The sequence below is a fragment of the Antennarius striatus genome, chromosome 14 (genome assembly GCF_040054535.1).
Source record: "Antennarius striatus isolate MH-2024 chromosome 14, ASM4005453v1, whole genome shotgun sequence".
In the NCBI taxonomy this organism is placed as follows: Eukaryota; Metazoa; Chordata; class Actinopteri; order Lophiiformes; family Antennariidae; genus Antennarius; species Antennarius striatus.
Genome location: NC_090789.1, coordinates 14,810,090 through 14,826,606, shown reverse-complemented (window position 1 = coordinate 14,826,606; position 16,517 = coordinate 14,810,090). Strand labels below are relative to the sequence as shown.

General features: G+C 42.8%; 2 protein-coding genes across 3 annotated transcripts in view; one reads left to right on the top strand and one right to left on the bottom strand.

The window, feature by feature from the left end:
• med30 (mediator complex subunit 30) overlaps positions 1-10,506 on the top strand; it is a 43,175-nt gene extending 32,669 nt beyond the window's left edge. The window contains exon 5 of the mRNA XM_068333812.1: positions 3,744-10,506. Within this exon, the coding sequence (XP_068189913.1) occupies positions 3,744-3,839 (96 nt within the window). The 3' untranslated portion in view covers positions 3,840-10,506. The remainder of the gene's footprint in view (positions 1-3,743) is intronic.
• Positions 10,507-10,647: 141 nt separating this feature from the next.
• Positions 10,648-16,517, bottom strand: part of ext1b (exostosin glycosyltransferase 1b) — a 105,395-nt gene continuing 99,525 nt past the window's right edge. Inside the window, exons 8-11 of one of the 2 annotated variants that reach the window (XM_068333808.1) lie at positions 15,201-15,290; positions 12,469-12,629; positions 11,756-11,927; positions 10,648-11,009 (exon numbers count right to left, since the gene is read on the bottom strand). In XM_068333808.1, coding sequence (XP_068189909.1) covers positions 10,824-11,009; positions 11,756-11,927; positions 12,469-12,629; positions 15,201-15,290 — 609 coding nt within the window. In that variant the 3' untranslated portion in view covers positions 10,648-10,823. Of the gene's footprint in view, positions 11,010-11,755; positions 11,928-12,468; positions 14,792-15,200; positions 15,291-16,517 lie in introns of those variants that run through there. The other variant, XM_068333809.1, reaches the window with a different exon arrangement.

Sequence of the window (16,517 nt, the reverse complement as noted above, 5' to 3'; positions counted from 1 at the left end):
TGATCCTCATCCCACTCGCGTCACACTTGGCTGCAAGCCGTCCCAGTGCACACTGAAGGTCTAGGTTTGATGAGGCCAACAGGACAACATCGTCTGCAAAAAGCAGAGATGAAATCCTTTGGTCCCCAAACGGGACTCCCTCTGGACCCTGGCTGCACCTAGAAATTCTGTCCATAAAGATTATGAACAGAACCGGTGATAGAGGGCAGCCCAGCCGGAGTCCAACATGCACCTGGAACAGGTCTGACTTACTGCGAACCAAGCTTTGGATTTGGTCATACAGAGACCAGACAGCCCTCAGCAAAGTGGTCCCCATACTCCCAAAGCACAAGATACCACGAGGGACACGGTCGAATGCCTTCTCCAGGTCCACAAAACACATGTGGACTGGTTGGGCAAACTCCCATGAACCCTTGAGCACTCGATGGAGAGTGTAGAGCTGGTCCAGTGTTCCACGACTGGGACGAAAACCACATTGCCCCGGTCTGCCAATCCAGAGGTACTGTCCCTGACTGCCATGCGATGTTACAGAGACGTGTCAACCATGACAGTCCCTGCACATCCAGAGACTTGAGGTACTCAGGGCCAATCTCATCCACCCCCGGTGCTTTGCCACCCAGGAGTTTGGCAACCACCTTGGTGACTTCAGCTTGGGTGATGGAGGAGTCCACCTCTAAGACCTCAGCCTCTGCTTCCTCTGTGTTAGACATGGCAGCAGGATTGAGGAGATCCTCGGAAGTATTCTTTCCACCACCCGACAATATCCTCAGTCGAGGTCAGCAGCTCTTCGCCTCTACTGTAAACAGTGTTGGCAGTGCACCGCTTTCCCCTCCCAAGGTGCCGAATGGTTTGCCAGAATTTCTTCGAGGCTGACCGATAGTCTTTCTCCATGGCCTCTCCGAACTCCTCCCAGATCCGAGTTTTTGCCTCCATGACTCCTCGAGTCGCAATACGCCTAGCCTGCCTGTACCTGTCAGCTGCCTCCGGAGTCCTACAATTCAACAAGACTTGATAGGGCTCCTTCTTCAGCTTGACGGCATCCCTTACTTCCGGTGTCCACCACCGGGTTCGGGGGTTACCGTCGCGACAGGCACCAGAGCCCTTGTGACCACATCTCCCAGCAGCCACTTCGACAATGGAGGCGGAGAACATGGTCCACTCTGACTCAATGTCCCCAGCCTCGGATCCAACTCACCACCAGGTGGTGCTCGGTTGACAGCTTTGCCCCTCTCTTCACCCGAGTGACCAACACATGCGGTCGGAGGTCTGATGATACAACAACAAAGTCAATCATCGACCTCCAGCCTAGGGTGTCCTGGTGCCATGTGCACTTATGGACAGCCCTGTGGCTGAACAAGGTGTTTGTTATGGACAAACTGTGACTAGCACAGAAGTCCAATAACAGAACACCACTCGTGTTCAGATCGGGGAGGCCGTTCATCCCAATCACCCCTTTCCAGGTCTCACTGTCATTGCCCACGTGAGCGTTGAAATCCCCAAGGAGAAAAATGGAATCCCCAGTCGGAGCACTATTCAGTACTCCTCCCAGGGACTCCAAGAAGGCCGGGTATTCTGCACCGCCATTTGCCCCGTAGGCCGAAACGACAGTGAGACACCTGTCCCCAACCCGAAGGTGCAGGGATGCGACCCTCTCATTCACCGTTGTGAACTCCAACATATGACGGCCGAGCTGTGGGGCCACCCGTCCCCTACGGTTTCCTCGGCGGGTGGTGAATCCACCAGAGGTTGGGCCCACGTCGTCCTTTCGGGCTGAGCCTGGCCGGGCCTCAACCACGGGCCTGGCTCCAGGGTGGGGCCCTGGTTGTGCCATACCGGGCGATGTCACAGTCCTTGATTTTGTACTCATCATAGGGGTTTATGTGCTGCTCTTCGTCTGGCCCTTCACCCAGGACCTGTTTGCCAAGGGAGACCCTAGCAGGAACGTAAAGCCCCTGGCAACATAGCTCCTGGGATTATTCGGGTACACCACAATAAGGTGGGAGTTCTCGGAGGAGTAGTCTTATTCCCTCTGTTAAAAATGTGGAATGTCATGTCTGTAGCAGCAAATAGATATTTGTAAAAGAATTGGGTTTCAAAACTACCAATCTTCTGTCTTAGAAGGCAGATCTAAATGTTAACACTGCAAAACAGAAAAACATATTTGTGATACAGCTCTTGTTTTTTTTATTTTATTTTAAAGTGACTGAAATTACACAGGCTTGTTTTGTCACCTCATTAGTATGGAGCCGACGACCGAGTTATTTCAAGACTGACTCGTCAGAGTAATGAGGCGTATCTCATGTCATACACTCACATTCACATTTGTACACACAGAATCAAAGGGAAAGATGAGAGAGAAAAGAGTGAGAGCCCCCCCAGAGAGAGAGAAAGAGAGAGAGAGAGAATGGTCGACTCCCAAATGTTCTGCTCAGGAATATCTTCAAGGACAATCAACTAAACAGCTGATATTAAGAGTGCCGTGTGAAATCGATTGCTCAAGGTGTTATCTAAGCTACAAAAATGGCTGGTAATTATTCACGGATAAAGGAGTGTTACAGAGAGAGACTGAGAAGGATTTCATCTTAATAGATTTCATTGCGCTGCAGATACAGCCGCTCATGAGTCCAAGAGCTCCCGTCTCTTTCTGGCTGCCTTTCACAAGAGAAGCCTTTGACTATCTGTGACGTATCGCCGTCCATAAAGCAGATAGTTCATAGTCTGAACATTTGACTTTGGTTTTTGTTCTCATTCTTCAGGAGCAGTTCTGCAGACATTATTATTTTGTTTATGCATAAAGCCAGTGTGATGAGGTTCTTTTGCTCAGGGCTGCTGCCGATTCACGGAAATCAAAAGGCAATCCACGGGGACTCAACAGGGGACGGGGATTGTTTGACCCTTTGCGGTGAATTTGCACATGGCTAAATTCATCCAGATGTCTTAGTGGTTAGCAGAGGCTGGGATTGAACTGAAGACCTCTGTATATGGACAGAGGTCGTTCAGGAAGGGGCAAAAAACTATCTGAGAATGAAAAAATACTTGAACTTAAATGTATACCAAGTCTGCAGGTGCTGTTAAAGGACGAAGGTGTTTTTTCTACACGCATTGTTATTGTTATCAGTTTCCGTTCCCAAACTGAATCTGGGAGGCAATTAATGATACTTTAAAAAAATTGACAAATTTAAAAGGCATTAATGAAGGAGCCTTGATGCAGGTCTCAAAGGATTGCTCTGTCAGCCGCTGTCGTCCAATGTTACACAATCCTGTTCCTGGATTAATTATCGCGAGAAATCAACAATCTCCTGTTTCAAAGTCAGTCAGAACTTCATTAAAGTCTCAAGCTTTTACTAACATTTAAGACATAATGTTTAACTTTATTTTAGAGTGTTTAAATGGACTTGCACTAATAGAGTATTTTTAGAGGGTAAACTGAACAGCGCACTCATTAGGGAGGACATTACATCTGGAAGGAGTTTCTCATCAGTATGGTGAAGTAAACAATATTTTACAAGGACCTAAAGTGGTACGAGAGCTGTGAATGTCATACTGTGTTGATAGCAGGAGGCTCTTGGTAAAAACTTTAGTTGTTGAGGAACTGCCTGAAAGCCATGTTGTCCTTTTTGTGTTGTTGTTGTTGTCTCAGTTGTTTGATCCTTTTAATTTTTTTATGAACCCAAAGTTTTTACTGCACTAACAGTTTTCCCTGTCGTCATGCCTATTTTCTGTTTCTTTGTTTTTTTCTGCAGAAACTCAAGCAGAAAAATCAGCAGCTGAAGCAGGTTATGGACCAACTCCGAAATCTCATCTGGGAGATCAATTCCATGCTGGCTGTTAGGAGCTGAGGCGTGACGTCACACGTTTACTGCTAGTGAGGGTCGGGAACATGAGGTTGTGCAGTGGAGATGTGAAGTACTGCCGCAGACTGAGGAAGCACTTTATACAGAAGAAAACGGGCTGGGGGGTGGGGGGTGTGCAGGAGACAAAAGAGACTGTTCTACCCACCTTGATGTTCTACATTTCAATCAGCATTTAAACTGAAATAATATGAAGAATTTTATTTTATGCTTCATCTATTTAAAGGTACTGACTCGGTAGATGTTGATATATTCTATTTAAGCTAAAGATTGAACTGTCTGGTGCTTTCCAAGCTGTAGACCCACCAGCAGCATTCACACATCTTATAAATGTCCCTAAAAATTGTTAAAGGGAAAGTCATAGATGAAGTCTAGTTTATGTCGTTTTTAGTTAATATCATGTATGATTTTGGATCTGAGAGATTCAGATCTGCATTTTGGTAGCTTCAGGTCATTCTGATGGATCCCATGTTTCTGTAATAGAATTAGAAGTTATGTTATGATAAAAAAATCTGTCATCAGAGGCAGTCATATTGTTTTAAACTAAGATTACAAATGACGTGATTCCATATGACCGATCTGTGAAGTGATGACATCATCATAGGGCGGGCTATACCTAGCTATACAGTTCAGTTCATATTTTATGATGAGCCTGGAAGTGAATTGTCTTTTAATTTTTTAGGTAGTGATGGTTGTGTCTCTGTTTGAGGTTTATGATCTCTGATCTCAGTGGGGTTTCCTCCCCATTCTTTATCAAGAATTTCCGAATTGCTCTTAAGAAGGTTTTTTGACATGTAAGTAGAAATGTTTTATTCAATGATATGTTGTATGATAATGAAATACTTAGAAGTGTTGACATTTAAAAAGCAACACTTTTCAGTTTGTATGTCTGTCCATGTAAACTGGCTGCATGGATATACATTCATCATGAGTATGACACCAAAACTAAGTATTTTACTAGCAACCCATTATAAGCTAGTAAACAGCACGTCATGGAAAGACAGTCTTAAAGCATAAATACATACAATACATACAATCTTCTTTTTACTGTCTTTGTTTTTATCATACATGTCTTGTGCCACATTGACACATCATACATTCATTCTCTTCTCTCCATCTCCCTGTTAGGCTTTTAGTGTTTGTATAAAAATTGATTTGAGCTAATTTTGGCAGATACTTTCGCCTCATTGATTTATTGGCCGAGTTCTAAAGTAAATTATAAAAGTGTAAACATAACTCCTAAATATAGCCAACCCAGCAGGAAATTTCAACAACAAATTTACATTTTCCACAAGCACAACTTATTTTTCATAACTTTCACAGAATGGTTTGGAGGTAAAGAAATGTTGTTGCAGAATTTTCCATTCTGTTGCTACCGGTCGTTTGGATCTCAGTTAATGCAGTAATAAAGGTTTTACAGGCTGCATAATGTCCATCAAACATTTAATCAACATGTTCTTGTCTGAATCCCATCTCCAGGCAGTCCTAACTGGTTATGAAAAATAAAATGCTTCCCAACAATCAGACATGTTCCTTTGAGAGCCTTTTATAAATACTACTGTAAAACATTAAGAAGGACATTTTTATTTTTTACCCACAAGTTAAAAAAAAAGAAAAGCAAACCGAGTAGGAGCTAAAGTCTGAGTACATGTGCCCACACAACGTCATGTCACCACCGTCAGGTCACAAATCTGCACGAGAGCATCCCCAGTCTTATACGGATGTGTTTAATAATTCAGTGGAAAAGCCGGGGTCATATCGGCGATGTGTTATGATGTTATCGTCCTCGGGGAGACGCAGAGGAATGGATGCAGTATGGACACAGCGAGGAGGCTTTCAGCAGTAAAAAAAAAAATAAAAAAAAATCGATGCTGTGAGTAGTGACTAATAAACCCCTCCTCAGTGGTCTAATACAGGAGTGGTTATTATATCTCTGAGGGCAATGCACCATTGAGAGACTATTATTGCTGTACAAATGGAGTGTGTTCTCGTTTCGCTTTGGCAGAGGTCAGGAGCCGAGCTTCGGAAACCACAGTTTCACCAACGATGGGGCAATAAACATTTGAAAGGTTACTCTCTGATGTTTGATGTGTGTGCACAAAAGGAAGAGAGCACAAACAGTAAAAATCAGTCCACCTATAATGTTGATATAGTTTCAATCAGGAAGGAATAGAAATGCAGCGTTGTGTAATTTTGTTCCAAAGTGTTTCTCACATAGGTGAGCAGCTGATAGTGATGCTTTGTGACTTTGGATCCTGGTCTGTGAGGTTAATAGTTGTAGAGCTGAGCAACTGAGGAATAAAATATTCAACGAAATTTATTTTAATTCCATGTTTTAATCTAACTAAAAACCTTCAAATTGCTCACTAATCTTTGCTCAAAAAGATTCTGAAACGCATCTTGAGACTTTTCTGAATTTTTCTGCAACTGTTTTTAAGTGTGGGATATAGCGCCATCTACTGGCGTGGATGTAGATTGCAACTTAACTGAACTGCCCTCATCTCATTCTGGACCCAGTGTTAGCTGGAAGACATGCCCTCTTTTTGGGTTTGATCATTTTTAGGCAATGTGACACGGAACAGGAAGCTTTCCATCTGTAGATTCTGAAAAGTTTATTCTGGTGTAACGGAAACACAAGACTCTAAATTTAAAAACATGATTGTTCCATTTTTTTCCAAACCACAAATATATGCCCTATTGATTATTTATCAGCATTATAAGAACCATTGTATGTACTAGCCTAAAATACCTCAATATGCTAATGGTGCTTAATTAAAAACACTGATCAGTGCTGATTTGTTTCTTGATGGGGTTCCAGTCTGAGCACATTAGACTGGTTTCACATGATAAATCCCCCACAGCCCGTTTAAATCAATAAAGGCACGAGAAGACGTAGCTATCAATCAAATATGAGTTTATTTTTTTTATAAATCATTCTTACAAAATTGTCATTTATCTATTTCAGTTGTGACCTCTATAAAAGGTGTTCTGTTAATTACAAGGTAGGGAGGAGAAGGCATCGGGGACAGCCGGGCTCGACTGAGTCCTTACAGATCAACAGATGTGGCTGCTGATTGGAAATGTGATACACCGATAAATAATCCCCCAAACAGGAAGTGGTCATACGTTGTTGCCTTAGCAACAGTGTCCAAACACAAAGATGAAGGAAAAAAAAAAATCAACAAAACGTAATGGGTTGTTAAACTAAGACAATGGAAGATGTGAGTCATCCAGTGTTTGAAGGCAGGCGTGTCGGGGCTACGAGTCCGGGACAGACGGCGCTTGGCATGTCAAGAACTCATTTGTTGATAAAAAAAAAAAAAGGCACAGATCAAGAACAGACTTGTCTCCAGCCGCCTCCAGTATAAACACCAACTGCCTGGCACGTTTTTGGGTACGCCTTACATCTGTTTTCAATACCACAATAATAGCACGCATAAAGTGACAGAGGGGGTTTCAGCGGATGCAGAGTTTTTTCCCCCGGTGGACGACATCCCATCCATCACTCTGTTCTCAACTCGGCGCTGCTGCACGCCAACGGAAAGATGGAGCGGTTTCTGCTGCCAAAGTTATCTGACCTGAATTCAAGTCAATTTAAGCTCCGCAGTGTCATAGTCTCAGACCTATTATTGTAATGCGTGAGGAAGGATGTTAAAGCAGAACCTCAAAATGCTTCCATCTGGGACAGGAGACCCAGCTGCTTTGTTATTTTCCATGTTTCAGTTGGCGTAGTTTTTATTAGAGACTTTGCAATTTGACTCCCAGCCGAGTGCCAAGATCGGTTCGGCCCAATCCAATTCTGGATCACTGATGTGTGCAATCTTTTTTAGAGTTAAAACTCTTCTTCGGAGACTGAAAATGTTATATCTCTCTCGGGGGAGATCTGCGTGAGACAGAGCGCGATATACGTTTCCCCTAAAACACTGATGCAGAGTGATACGTAATATGAGCCCAGTATCGGAATCTTTGTGGATTTTAATGTGCACAGCGTGAAGGAAAAGAAACTGAATAAATACCATTAACGCCCCTCAGCAATGCAAGATCAGTCGAATGTTCCAGAAACGTCATCTCAGATCGTACAGTCTTTTTTTTTTCTTTTTCCAAAAAAATAAATATCTGTCTATGTACAGCGCTGAGAGTCGCAGGGTTCTGAAATGTGGTGGTGGTCATAAATCTGCAAAGCTGGAGGAAAATGTTTCATTTTAAATGATCGACAACAACGATTCTCAGATGAGTAGAAACAGACGAACTGGTTTTGTGGAGGTGAAACAGGATGCAGACGGAGTGAGGAGTTTGTCTAAGAGTCACATGATGGAGATAATAATAAAAAAAGAACTTAAACTGGATCAGAAATGTGTCTTAGCAAACACTCCAAACTCAAAAATCCCAGAGTTTAAATACAAACACGTTAAAATGCTGCGACATAACGTAAAATCACATGTGATCCTACTGACTGGTGATAGGATGAAACACTAATGATGCTGTGGCAGCATCTGTTACATTGACATTGGTGACACTGAAGTTTTTAAAAATACATTTCACACAAATTTATTGTGCTTCTGAAAAAAAAAAATATTGCAAATGAAATGAACACAAGACCAAAAACAATTAAAAAAAAAAAAAGTTTCAACCACGTAGCACAAAATACATTAAATTTAACCAGAGAAGGATTTCACCAGATATCGATACCAGATATTATTGCTTATTGGACGGACACACTGTGTGACAGGAAGGAACACGTTTGCCGTTCTAACATACCAGATTAAAAACGAGAATTTTTTAAAAAATTTGCTTGTGTCTTTTGCCACAATGAGGGATACAAATCTTTGTAGGTTTAATTTGTTCCTTTCTATCCGGCCGTCCAATCAGCAGCGATCTCTGTCGATTCCATGATCCCCGCCGTACCCTTTCTGGTTGACGTCAACGTGTTTTCTGCCGCGTTTGCGTTCGCTTTTGTGAATTTCATTCCTGTCTATGTGTTTTGTAGTTGGTTTGATTGGTTGATTTGGTTGATTAGTGGTTGTGATTTGAGCTTCAGGGCCACCGTACAAGCTGGACCAAGATGAAAGAAATGGAATAAAAAAACCCCCCAAAACCTCAAAGTGAAACAGTAATTTAAAATGTGATCGGTATCAATGGTAGTGATGTCATCTATTGATTAACATTGTGCTGAATGCCTGCCAGAAAGGCCACTATGTTGCTTTGATTCTGAATGTGGGGGCAGACAGAATCACGGTGGGGTGCGGTTTGGCTACCAGACCACAGTTTTCTCTGTAAAATAGATTTTAACACTGTCATATGGTTTTTATCTGATCGTCGATTCCAAATAAGGTAAATTAAGGTGCAAAATGTCACAACAGGTGACACAACAGCTGTTATAACTAATGAAGACGCGAGCGGAGAGTGTGTTCAGGTCGCGTGTGTTTCATTCACAGGTCCTCTGGGCGTAAAACAACACACCACGGGAAATACATGGACCTAATTGAAGCATAAACTTATCTCCACCTGACAAATGGAGAAGACCTTTTCGTCAATATAATGGCTGCGAGGTCCTCTGATATGTCACGGGGGTGTTAAAAGGGGGGTCACAAAAGAGTTTAATTTGATTTATGATCAGAATGTTCCGACACAAGAGCGTCTACGCATCTCGAAGTGATGCAGGCAGCGAGATGCAGAATTAAAGGCAGACCCTGATGTCAGGATGGCACCGACGCGCTAAGTGTCAAAAAATCTCTCAACAAGCACTCCTGTGAAATGAAATGGTGATCACTAAAGATCCTGCTATGGTCCGAAATCTTATTTCATGTCTCCCTGGAAGGATACCGCTCCAAGGCTGTGCAGTGAGAAATAAATGGATGAAGCGGGTTTTGGGGCTAGAATACAACGTTCTGCTCCATTTCATCCAGAAATGTTCATTTCACTCGTTCCGAGGAAGAAAAAAAGGAAAAGAAAAAAGTACTCGGCTTGATCTTATGGTTGGATGAGCGAAGTTTTCAAGGTTCTGTACACATAAATGTACACACATACACAGACACACAGACACACACAGGGAAGAACGAAAGTAGAGCGTTTGAAGGAGGGGGAAATAAAGATGATGAAAGCGAATGGAGAAAAAAAGATGAGGAAAGTGCAAACGCCTTGGTGAGTATTAGAAGAAAATGGGAAACTAAATGTGATGTTTTTCTAACTTATCTCAGTAATAACAGGAGAGCAGATAGACCATTAAAGAACCCGCATGAGGGAAAGAGCAAAGAAAGTGTAAAGATGTTTCAGACGGATGTGTGTGAATTTAAAAAAGAAATGTCAGGAGATAATAACTGCTCTGCTATAAAACTGAGTGGGGACACTGACGTTCAACGTTTCTGCCTTGAGAACAGAAATATTTAAAAACCACAATCCTCCGATTGCCAGACGGTCAACAGAAAGCGCTGATTTGTACAGAAATCAAATCAACTCAACAACAGGGTTTCCTGGGCTACAAAGCAAGGGGCATGGGTAAGTCCAGTATCAAGTCCTGGGGGAGGCGACGGGTTAGCGTTAAATGTCGGCTGGGGGTTTGCCAGGTTTGCCATCGCGGATGCCTTCCCTCTTCTACCGTCCTGCACGTGTGCAAGAGAAAGCAGGAAGGTCAACGTCGTCCTTTGTTCGTGTTTTACAAAAAAAAATATTCTATTCACGAGTTCTGCTTGTCAGTAGTGTGTGTGCTGCGTGTTTGTACGTACGCTACCAAACATACAGCACGTGTCAGTTTGTGTACTCCTCTCTGTCCGTCTGTGTTTGTGTTTTTTTCGTCTCCTCGTCTCCTCTTCATCCCGTCCTGACAGCAGCAGCAGCGGCGGCGGCGGCGCTGTGGTCGTCGGCGATGTGCTGGGTCCACCCCGCCGTAGTCCTACTGCTCCTCCTACCCTCCACAGAGTCTCTCTCTCGCGCCTCCCCCTGCGTGGGGTCTCCCCCCAGGGGGCGCCGGTCCTGTCAGAGCCTCTCGATGTCTCTGTATTTCTTGCGTAGGATGGAGACCTGGTCCTTGAACAGGACGGGGTCCAGCCTCATCTGGGAGTGGACCAGCGGCATGGCGCCAAACCAGCTGGCGAACTTGTTCATGCAGGTCTGCCGCTGGGCGAAGTGGTCCGGATCGGCCCAACGAGAAGCCCGAGAGGACTGGGGGGGGGGGCACAAGAACAATTTTAGATATTTGTCTTCATCATAGTCATCCTTTTCTTCATCAGGCCTTTTCAGATTTAAATTCTTCTACCGTACCCTCAGGGTTGAGGGACTGTTTTAGCTTCTCACTACGGAGTAGGAGCTAAACTAGTCACAGGAGGGTCCTTAAGTGACACAACTTCACAGATTTGTAAAAAATCTGTGTGAAAAATTAGCTTGTAAAATATCATAGAACCCAGATGGATGCTAAACGGTCGCTGCAGGCTGCACACGCAACGGCAGGTGTAAATACAAACAGACAGACAGTCGGTGAGAGAAGAAATTGAATGAACACAGAAAACAATAAAAAAAATGAACATGGAAATAGAATCCAAATCAGTGTGACGCCGTCCTCAAGAAGATGCTTTGTCGCTATAATAATTTAAATAAACTGGTTAAAAACAATAAATCTATGACATAAAGAATAAAAACCCAGTGGACTAATCTCTGTGCTCCTTCTGTTCTGCTACCTAGAGTCATTCCAGAGACGTTTAAGAGAATAATTTGTGATGTTTATGCAAAAAGAAACAGAATTTGCTCCAGCTGAAAATCTGTCAGGAGCTTCAGTGTGAATCACAATTTATAAAAAGAACCAAATCACAGTGGGTTATATAAGACTGATTCACTCCAAAGTTTGTTTTTTTAAAACTTGTATCTTGTAATTAATATTTCCTTGATAAAGAGAAGATTCCCATCACGCTCACCTGTCCCATCATCGTCTCTTTGTACTGCTTCTTCTGCGTCACCTTGATGGGGGGCAGCTTGGTGACGGCAGAGACCAGGAAGTTCATCAGGATGTCCTCGCAGTTGGCGAGCTGGTCCACCATGCTCTTCAGACTGGAGGGCAGGTAGTGTGTGTACAGGTAATGGTAATACCTGCGATGGGAGGAAGGCGAGAGGCGGCGTGAGGAGATGGAAGCGATCAGAGTGGGAGGACCCCCCCAGGGGGGACGGGTTCCCTTCCCCCACAGCAGCTCCGTGCCCTTTGGTGACACATTACCACCATACTCGGAGTGATTAACCGTTCAGCTGCAGTGATTGGCTGCCTGCAGCCTAATGGCCCGCTCCCATCACATCTGACTGAGTCTGTATTAAAGCTGACGTGTGACTAAACGCAGCCACTATGGAACGCCGTGTAGCAGACAAATAGATATTTTGGATAAAACATATGCTGCGTGGAAACGCGGTTTTCCTGAGGCTGTGTTCCGCTGAAACATCACACCTGCTTTTATAATCTACAGATCGCTGCATCAAAGCGGCGAATCAAAAGAAAGACAAGCGGATACGAGGAAAGCAGAGCGGCGCTCCGCTGTGATCCCCGAACAACAAGGGAACGGAGAGAAACACAGGCGTGTAAACAGCTGCACTGGAAGTTATACAGCTCAGATCAGTGTATGTGTGTGTGTGTGTGTTGTACCTGTGGTAGATGGCGGCCCCAGTCAACACCATTGAATAATCATTGGTCCATTTGGATGTGTAGCCCCAGCGCTCCTTGTTGCTGTCCCAGAAGTGGCTGCGAGCAGGATAACCGACGATTCGCTCCGGAAAACTCTGCCAGACGGTGAAGGCGAAGTCCACCTGGAAAAAAATCACCGTTTAACACGTATATACTGTATGTATATATGTGTTACATACAAGACGGTGACACACACGTTCATCACCAGTGTATTCAAGCTGTTAGTGGACAGATCGTGCAACTACAGCCGCTAGATTTTTGTAATCTATTTTATAATCCGGTGTGCCTTAAAATGAAATGAATTATAAAATAAACACTTCATTAAAGGTGCGCCTTAGCATCCAGTGCAGAAAATACTGTAATGATTAGCAATTAAAACAATGTTTAGTTTGCCAGGTTGTGAAAAACTCCTCTGGACATTAAAGTACATGATAGGTTACACACACACACGCACACACACACACACACACACACACACACCCTTATATGGTGTGTTTCAACTTTCCCCCGTAACTTTTAATCCTTCACATTCATTGGTCTAGAGTTTACTTATGATTGCATTTTAACCATTTATCCATCACTTTTATTTATATAAATTTTCCTATTAGCACGCTATTTTATTTTTGGGCTATTTTATCTATTTATAGTTTTAGGTAACTTTAAACATCATAAATGACCTTCCATACAAGGTAGTGTTTCATAATATTTAGTAGCATGGTTTATGATCACAGCCCCTGCTGTGAGGAACACAGAAACATTCCTTAGCTTGACATTTTCATTCCTTTTGAAAACAAAGTGCATTCAACTGCATTATTTTCAGAGTGTGCTCTTAATTTCCCTTCGGGGATTACTAAAGTATACTAAAGTATAAAAGAAAAAAAAAAGGAAAAAAAAAGAAAATTTCAATCACTGATATCAGCTTCTCTCTTTTCACAGTATCTACTCAGCGACTCAGCAACCTTCCATTGATATTCTGGGAACTACAGAAATGATTGGGAATCCTTGTACAATACACAAACATTTCTTAATCCCTGCAAAGTACCTGCACCAAAAAAAGTCCATCAACAATTTCCTTGCTTTCACAATGATTTAAATTTTTTATTGAGCATTAATAAAGCAAGTATATTGAAAAAAAAAACAGAAACATAAAAGCTCAAGGATGAATTCCGTAATATTTATACTACCCTATTTAGAATTTCCCCTTGAAACTTTTCATTTGATTTCTGTAATAGAATAAATAGAGGGGAAATGGCTATCAAAGGAAGTCTAAACGCCAACCACAATGAAAGTACAACTCTTATCTACGTCTCCGCTCGCAGCCGACTTCTGTTATGGCGATCAAAGCATTCGATCACGTAATGAAATGAAAACATCAAAAGGTACTCAGCAGCTCTACATGATGTCAGGTCGTCCTACACTGGAGCCTGTGTGTGTGTGTGTATGTGTGTGTGTGTGTGTGTGTGTGTGTGTGTGTGTGTGTGTGTGTGTGTAAACGCTCCTTGTGTCAAAGTCCTCTATAAAACTATATAAATCGTGTGAACAAGTTCCACATGCACAAAGGAGCTCCCTGTTAATCTTACTTTACATGCATGAGAACAATATATTTTTACAATAAAAGTACTGCTAGAAAAATGTAGGACTATAAAAAAAACTAAAGGATGAAGAAAAGATGAGAAATATAAAGAAAAAAAATGGGATTATCTGTTTGAGGAGAGGCCAAAAAAAAAAAGTCACTCATGTTACTTTAATGCAGTGACGTTAAATGTTTTATATGATGGAAAGGAAGGATGGGCGTAGAGACGACTCTTAAATCTCTGATCGTACTTTTTGACTTTTTAAAACTGCATAGGTCCTGATATTGCCCCGGCTCTAAAACCTTGGGAAATGTTTGTGATTGTGATCCAACTGTTCCGTATTTGGGGCTGGATTTCCCCCTTGTTTTGCCAGCTCTGCTTTGCCATCTTGATCCTACGCACAAAACAGTCTTTATGAGATCTAATTCTTCACTGTTCAAAGCAGCATCTGGCTTCCCATGGTGCCGCGCCAAAACATGTCTCCGGGAAAAAACAGGCAACGGATCCCTGTGGCACGTGGAACATGGAATGCCCCAAAATGGCGATGCTATCGAGTGGGGGGGGATTCGTAGCTACAGGCACTAAAATGCTAAGAGGGAGGTTTAAGGACGAGAGAGAGAAGAGCTGGAGGAAGAGAGCGGATAGCGCCGGGAGCAGAAGCTTGAAGTGATTCCATCCTGCTTCAGAGTGTTCGTATGTCCACCAAATATCTTCACAAACGTTGAAGACAGAAAGATGAAACAAAAAGCACATTACTCGAGCAGCAAAGGGGATGAAAATGACATGATGACCTTGAGAAAACTAGGTCAAGGTCAAATTACTACTTTTTTACACTCAGGAACTGGATAAAATAGAAAGATGAGGGAGAAGGCCAGTATGAGTAAGACCATAGATCAAAGCTAGTGATTTGACCTATGAAAGTAGGTCAGATCACTAGTTTTGATCTTTGATCTATTCAAGTAGGCAAGGGTAATATTTTGAATTGAGGGCTGTCGCGGGACGTTTCAGTCTGTGACTGCATTGGTTCTAGTTTAAACTGAGACTTTTAATAAAAACTAAAAGAAAAAAAAAAAAAGAGGCAGAAAATGATTCTTTTGTTTTTACTAAATCATACGGTACCTCTGTGGTGGATAAGACCGTGTCCTCATCCAGACTGAGGATGGCGTCGGTCGCGATGTTCTCGTAGGGCAAGAAGCGACTGCTCATCACCTGGGGAGGGAAACGGAACACACAGAGATGAGATCAGTTCTAAAACCACTCATCTGGGTTCCTCTGAAATTTAATGATAAACATATTTAGGATCTGACCATACGATGATGCATTTTTCTTGTAGGATTTATTCACTCAGATGATACTTTCAATTCAGCTAATACACCTCAGAATCTTATTAGTATCAGTGCAGGAGGTTGTTTGGGGAACACCTTTATTTAACATATTGTGACGTTTGTGTTTTAGTGATCCATAAAACCGTCCTTCAGCACAGCGTCCAATTGAATCATCTTGGATTTGCCCAAGAAGCAAATGATTAGGTGTCCCTCCAGATTAAAACCCCAGTGGCATGATGGGACACGACAGAAAAGTGATTCTGATGGGTTTTTTTAAAGGAAGCAGAGATAAACTAAATGAGACGTCACCTTCTGTGCTGTGAACTTGTTAACAATAAACCAAAAAAAACAGAACTCTGTACACCCTGAGCGGCAGCATTCGTTTGGCCTGTGAGTCAATTATTGGCTTTCCTTTTAGCTCTGAGTTCGGTCTCCACCAACAAACCCTGAGGGAACTATCTGCTGCTTTATCTGCTTAATTAGCCACTTTGTCCTGCTGGTTGCTAACTCTGATGCTGGCAGGTAGCCTCTGGACAGCTTTTAGACCTTCTTTTGCTGAAAACAGCCATTAAAAAATGACACAAACAGAGGAGGTGACGATCAGTCTAGTCGTGGGTCAAAACAACCGACAAAAAAAAAATACTGTCAGGAACCGTAAGTCTCCACGCGCTCAGATGTACCGCAGTCTGGTGACAATTTCTTGTGAGTTCATCAATACCGTGACCCCGTTCAAATACAGGCAGTCAATCAGTCTGTCCAATATAAAACTATTGATTAGAGCCCATGTACAGAAGAACCCAGCTACACCAATAAATGTTCTTTCAGTCGTTACAAGAGGCTCACAGATCTGCAACCAGGTGGTTTGTCCAGAGCCTAACGCTACGATAACGTTAAAAATAATAAAACATTTTTTAAATAAAGATGCCTCAGAAATGCGTTGATCAACACGTTTAGCAGCAAAATAACTCTGAGAACGACAGGAGAGAGGACCGGGACATGTGGAAATTTACGCCGTTCCTCCTGGATGATGACCTCCATCACAGAGTTCTTCACCAGGGGGCAGCGTGACCTGGTCTGACCCAGAACTGGAGTCTGCGTTTTTTGCGAGGAA